Here is a 6,627-nt window from a genome sequence, read left to right as displayed (position 1 = left end):
AGCAAGTGCATTTTTTTAGTAAATCTCGTGCACTGCTTACAAGATCCACAAGTATTTTTTTTAGCAAAAACAACTTTAAAACTGTGTCCCATGACACTATTCACATATTTAAAAATTATTTTACTATAGTATTTTCAGTTTTTAGTAATAAGCAGTATCTAAACCGACTCTGATTTGAAAATGACATAAATTCAAATAAATTATTATAAAAGGTATGCTGCTGCTAAAGAGAGTTCTCTGGTAGGTGCCAATAAAGGTAAAAAAAACAAAGTCTTGTGTTAGTTTTATCTACTAGTACTAGCACGTGGGTTGGATTGGTTGTTGAGGAGTAGAATTGGAAACTGAACACATCATGAATCACTTCATTTATAAATTACTATTATATAAACCCCTGTAGCGCTTTTATCTGAACTCTATAGTATTTGTTAATGCAAGTCTTCCGAGTTTAAGCTTCAAAGTACAAAGTAGTGGGGACTGTGCAGTAGGGCTTCCAAACTATGGCTCACCCGGAAGATCAGCAGCCGCTGCTAAATGGGCTTCACTCAAATACTTCGATTTCAGACTTGAAATCAGATGCAATTGAAGAGTTTTTAGAACACAAGCCAGTGTCAGTCCGATGGTGGATTCGTTTAGTGGGGTGGGAGTCAAGGCTCCTCTGGATTCTATCAGGGGCTTCTATTATTGTTTCTGTATTCAATTACATGCTTACTTTTGCCACTCTCTCCTTTACTGGGCATTTGGGTTCATTAGAGCTTGCTGGGGCATCCGTTGCTAGTGTGGGAATTCAAGGTCTTGCTTATGGGATTATGGTACGACTCCTTTTTATTTTTACTTGAGAATTTATATGTTGCTTGTTTTTCAAGGGAACAGGGTTCTAGGAAAATTGTTATTTCACATTTACCCATTTCAAGACTGTCGTGCACACCACACAAATTTTGTGGATAATGAATGTCTGCAATGTTTGTGTAGTGGGAAACGGGGAGTGTGAGACAATTACAATCCAAAATTCTAGTTACACTTTATATATATATATATATAGTCTTTCATTATATGTTTCAAGTATGTAATTCTTTCTTTATGATGAAAAAAAAAAAAAAAAAACAACAGTTGGGCATGGCCAGTGCTGTGCAAACCGTGTGTGGACAGGCATATGGGGCCAAAAAATATGGGGCATTGGGCATCATATGCCAGAGAGCAATAGTTTTGCATCTGGGAGCAGCAGTACTCCTTACCTTCCTCTATTGGTTCTCGGGCCCAATCCTCATAGCCATTGGCCAATCCGAGAGCATAGCTGAGCAAGGCCAAGTTTTTGCACATGGTTTGATACTCCAACTCTATGCATTTGCAATAAGCTGCCCCATGCAGAGGTTCCTCCAAGCACAGAACATTGTAAATCCTCTGGCTTACATGGCTGTTGGGGTATTCCTCTTGCACATCTTACTCTCATGGTTAGTGGTTTATGTTTTGGATTATGGCCTTTTGGGTGCTGCTCTTACGCTGAGCCTGTCTTGGTGGATTCTTGTCATTTTAAATGCACTTTACATTCTTCTAAGCCCCTCTTGCAAAGATACTTGGACTGGCTTCTCTATGAAAGCCTTCACAGGAATTTGGCCTTATTTCAAGTTAACTATTGCTTCTGCTGTCATGTTGTGGTATGTGACCGCTCTCTTTTGTTTGGTTGTAAATGATTTTGTCCATATTTTTACACAAGATCTAAAAGAGTATGAACATGATGCGAAATAATGTAGATATTATTGAATTCAAAGCCCTTAAGTTCTTACACAACTTCTTATTAATTAGTGGGCTTTGTTATATGTTTATGTAGTTTGGAGATATGGTACAGCCAAGGACTAGTACTGATATCTGGGCTCCTTTCCAACCCAACAATCTCACTAGACTCCATTTCAATTTGGTAGGACCACACTTCTTCTTTTTTTTTTTTTTTTTAACTAGCATTGTTATCTAACTCGTCAATTTCTGTGGCGCAGCATGAATTATCTGAATTGGGACATTAATTTCATGTTAGGCCTATCAGCAGCAGCCAGGTTTGTGACAAATTTGGTGGATCAAATAAAATTAGAACTTTCGCTAATTAGTTTGCACCCCGTTTTACTTTTCTGGGCAAGAAAAACACGTAAGTAGTAATAGTCAAAGAAACAAAATTGACGAGTTTTAAGGGTGATTGCAGTGTTCGAGTGAGTAATGAGCTTGGGGCAGGGCATCCAAAGGTGGCAAAATTTTCAGTATGGGTGGTGAATGGCACCAGCCTTCTTATTAGTATAATTTTCAGTGCATTGGTTCTAATACTTAGGGTTGAATTAAGCGAACTCTTCACAAGTGACACTGAGGTTATTTCGGCAGTGTCAAATTTGACTCCATTGCTTGCCATTTCTGTTCTGTTAAATGGAATTCAGCCTATACTCTCTGGTTAGTAGATGAATGAAAAAACAGGTCCACATTCACTTATTTTAATTTAATAATAACTATTATTGATATATCATCTTTAATTTGTTCTTAACTTTTCAGGTGTGGCTATTGGAAGTGGATGGCAAGCTATAGTGGCTTATGTTAACCTTGCCACTTATTATGTAATTGGTCTCCCCATTGGATGCGTTCTTGGCTTCAAAACTAGTTTAGGGGTAGATGTAAGTTCAATCTCTCTCTCTCTCTCAACAATGTAGCCAAGAACTTCCTAGTTGGAAGTAAGCCATTAGGCCTGTTATATATATTAGCATAAACAAGACCGAACCACGTAATCCTAGTATACTGTCTTTCTTTGCTTCCGCATCTTCTACAATTTTCTAGTGATCTCTTAATTTTAACGGATTGAATGCATTTTCAGGGGATTTGGTGGGGAATGATTATTGGAGTTCTCCTACAAACAGTGACTCTTATAATTCTTACGGCCAGAACCAATTGGGACGCCGAGGTAAATAAAATACTTCCTTTTTTAACTAAAATATCATTTTATATTAAACCATCATATGAATTTCATTAAAAAAAAAGAAAAAGAAAAAGATATCATATGATTTGCATTAGCGCAATCAATGATCATTTTCTTTATTCTTATTTTCTTTTGGGTGTGTAGGTTCAGAAGGCCATTGACCGCTTGAAGAAATCCGCAAATGAAGAGACCTTAGAATTGCTGACCAGCATTTAGTAACTTAAACCTCTTGACGGACACAATATTAAGCTTTCTTTGTTCTTATTTTGTTTTTGTTTTTGTTTTTTGTTTTTTGTTTTTTGTTTTTTTAATTGGTCTGGACATTTTATGTTGTTCAGCCCTAGCGTTAGTTACACAAATCTTAGACACAAGTGACATTTCTTGTGTCAAGAATCTTGCAATTCAATGGCATTAGCTATTCTACCTTATGAGAAAATTTTAGATTTGAATTCTTCTCCCCCACTTGATGTAACAGTTACTAAAAATAAAAATAGACAATGTGACTCAATAGTATTTCTAAGTTTTTAGTTATTGAAAAAAAAGAAGTTACTAGTCTCATTTTCGTCATTATCAATTGATGAATCAATAAATTTCTATTTAAAATCAGTGGGAGTGATGGAAAGTGTGTACAAGAGACGTGCTTGAGAGAAACAAAGGTTAAGAAGTCCAAATCACCCGAGCAAAGTTGGGAAACAAATAGTGTGCAACTATTATTTTTCTTTTTAACATTCTTCCCCCGCTTCCTTTTTGTTATCACCGTTCTTTTCAGCCTTTGCTACAAGATGGACATTCAGACTGAGGTTATCAGTTTCATTTTGTTTCGACCGATCACTAAATTGGTACACTATAAATTGGTTTTGAAACCCAGACCGGACCGTACGGTCCGACTAAGAAAACCTCAAACCGGCCATTTTTACAGTCTGTTAAACATGAAGAACCGTTCTATGAAAAAAAAAAAGTGAACCGTACGAACCGCGGTCGGACCTCCTAGTTCTGTGAACCGTGACCGGTTCAAGCGGTTCACACGAGTCCTTTGTTTCAAGCCTTAAACAGCACTGTTTTGGACTCTCTTCCTTGCTTTTTTTTTTTCCTATACGGTGTCGTTTGGACTTTGGAATTAGATCATTCTCTCAAACAAGAAACCCTCGCCTCACTCTTTCAATCAGGAAACCCTCGGTAAATACCGGCCGAAATTCAAGATTCGGCCAGCATGGAGTTTGGACTGTAAAACTAAAATCTCAACCAAAAAAAAAAAATTATATATATATATATATATATATAAAGAAATGAAGTAAACAAACGTACCTTACAAAAAAAATAAAGCAAAACAAAAAAGCCACGATGAGAAACTTGAGTGAGAAGCGGAGAAAAGTTAGATGAGATGAAGCACTGGTAAGTTGAACCATTGAAGAAGACTTACACAAAGGAAAAAAGTAGAAGAAAGAAGAAGACAACATAAAATGACAAAGGTGACAGGAAATTTAAAAGTGAGTCTGAGAAGAGTGGAAATCGAGGAGTATGTGTGACTTGACTTGTGTGGATAAGAAAATAGAAAGGAAAAAAAAAAGGGAGTGAACCAGCTGGTGAGGAAAAAAGAGTAATAAAAAATATTGAAAACATAATTGAAATATTGAAAACATAATTGGTTGGGCAGAGTGCAAGCCAACTTTCATTTTGTACATTGGTGAGGAAAAAAAGGAGTAATATAAAATGATGAAAGTTTCCTACTTTCATTTTGTACGTTTTTTTTTTTTTTTTTTTGGCATTAAAAGAATTAATTAGTATACTTTAATAAAATAATAGTAGTTTAAGTAAATGATCATATAAGTTCTGAGATAACAAGTTTTATAAATGTATTAAAAATATAATTTTTTATAATTTTTTTTTTGTAAGTAATAAGATATGAAATTATATATATATATATATATTTGCAGTAGTTCCAAAATGGTACACTGAAATGAGCCAGTATCGAACCAGTATCAAAACATTCCATTCCAATAGACAATCTAAAACGGTATTCATAACATTGATTTTATGTATTTTTGTAAGAAACAATGTGTAATGGATTACACATTGTTACTGTGAAATAGTTAATTTTGTGAAAGCCATTGTTACTATGAAATTTACTGTTGGTGGATTACTTTCAAACCTTGAGATAGATCGAGGGCTAGATGATACAAAAGATTTGCTTGGTGAAACACTCGTCTTGGAGCTTGTTAGTTAAATCCTTGGTAAATTAGACTATTTTAGTTAATTTTTATATTTTTTTATTAATTTAATATTTTTATATATTTTTAAAATAATTATTAAATTAATTATGACGTTATCGCGGTTCAACCTCGGTTCGACCTCAAGAACCTTGAACCTCTCCTTTTTACGGTTCAATGAACGGTCCGGGTTTCAAAACCTGTATACTCTCTTATCCCATTTTGTTTAAATTCTAATCTGTTCCAATATATTGGTCTTTTATTTTTTTTTTATTTTTAAATTATAGTCTTTTTTAAGATTCTGGTTTTGTTTTTGATGGGTATTATTGTAATTTCATTTGTTTCTTTAATAATGTCATGATTTTTATTTTTTGGCATGAAACCAAATCTATATTGTGTGTATATATATATTATATCTATATGTTGTAGTATTTATTATTGTTACACTTCTGTTAAGCTATATCAGCAGTCATATCATTATTTTCTTTCCATTAATAAATAAAATTATTTTATTTTCATTATTTTTTTATTTGTCTTTTAACGCTTCAACAGTTTTCACTTCAGCTTCAATAACACCTATGATTCTATCTCCACTATTTTCGACTTCCCATGTATACCCTTTAATGCTATAGACTCTCCCTCTCCTCACTTCTTGCCTCTTCCTTTGCTCATTGAACCCAATTAGTTCATACATGTTTAGTTGCCACCATTGTTATTGATTCCGTTCCGTTCTGGCCGGAACGGCCGAAATTTTTCGTACCGGTATGCAAACCGGTACCGAAATACTCACGTTCCACCTCGGGTCAAATTCCGGGTCATTCCGGTCCATTCCGGTAAAAAGAAAAGAGTAAAGGTCCAATGGGTGTTGGTAGTTCTTGGGAGTTCTTTTGATAATGAATTTGATAATTCTCTTATGGATGATGATGAGGAGGATGAGTAAATCTTGTATTTTTTTATATTTAGTTATTGCCTTGTAAATCTTCTTATTGTATGATGTTATATTGATGTTTAAGACTTAAGAGTTAAGACTAAATGATTTGTATTATTTGATATTTAGTTATTTATTTATTAGAATTGACAATTTTATGTTCAACAAGGATATATATAAATTATTTTTTAAGAACCCTGAAACACCCTGAAACGGTACGCCGAAATCGGCCGGTACCGAAATATTCCATTCCACTGGACAAACCGAAACAGGGTCCGAAACGGTATTAATAACAATGGTTGCCACCGTCCCTATAAAATCAAAGAGATGATACATAAACTATTAGATGTCTTCTATCTCTCTTAACCAGAACGAGAATGATTTGGACTTACTCCTGCCAGGAAAAAGCTCATTTCAGAGCAGCAAACCTTTTTTCTTAAATGGAGATATCGTCTATTCTTTAAAACCATATGGTATGTCAAGCATGTTTTATATATTGAAGTATTATTATTATTATTATTATTATTATTTTAATCTCTTTTACAATG

The 6,627-nt window shown here is 34.3% G+C and overlaps 1 protein-coding gene across 1 annotated transcript; it reads left to right on the top strand.

Moving 5' to 3' along the window:
* Window positions 1-391: 391 nt before the first annotated feature.
* On the top strand, window positions 392-3,464 carry LOC112006936 (protein DETOXIFICATION 41). The gene is made up of 8 exons (XM_024039259.2): window positions 392-809; window positions 1,108-1,652; window positions 1,826-1,912; window positions 1,989-2,045; window positions 2,189-2,427; window positions 2,527-2,645; window positions 2,843-2,929; window positions 3,089-3,464. The coding sequence occupies exons 1-8, from the start codon at window positions 498-500 to the stop codon at window positions 3,158-3,160; spliced, it is 1,518 nt and encodes a 505-aa protein (XP_023895027.1). The 5' UTR covers window positions 392-497; the 3' UTR covers window positions 3,161-3,464.
* Window positions 3,465-6,627: the final 3,163 nt, after the last annotated feature.

This window comes from Quercus suber, unplaced genomic scaffold, assembly GCF_002906115.3.
Source record: "Quercus suber isolate HL8 unplaced genomic scaffold, Cork oak 2.0 scaffold_253, whole genome shotgun sequence".
Classification (NCBI taxonomy): Eukaryota; Viridiplantae; Streptophyta; class Magnoliopsida; order Fagales; family Fagaceae; genus Quercus; species Quercus suber.
The sequence above is the reverse complement of the archived record's forward strand: the minus strand, read 5'-3'. Positions and strand labels throughout refer to the sequence as shown.

Coding starts and splice junctions, on each gene's coding strand:
- LOC112006936 (XM_024039259.2), top strand. CDS start 498: ATGGCTCACCCGGAAGATCAGCAGCCGCTGCTAAATGGGCTTCACTCA. Junction 810..1,107: donor GTCTTGCTTATGGGATTATG/GTACGACTCCTT, acceptor AAAAAACAACAG/TTGGGCATGGCCAGTGCTGT. Junction 2,646..2,842: donor AAACTAGTTTAGGGGTAGAT/GTAAGTTCAATC, acceptor ATGCATTTTCAG/GGGATTTGGTGGGGAATGAT.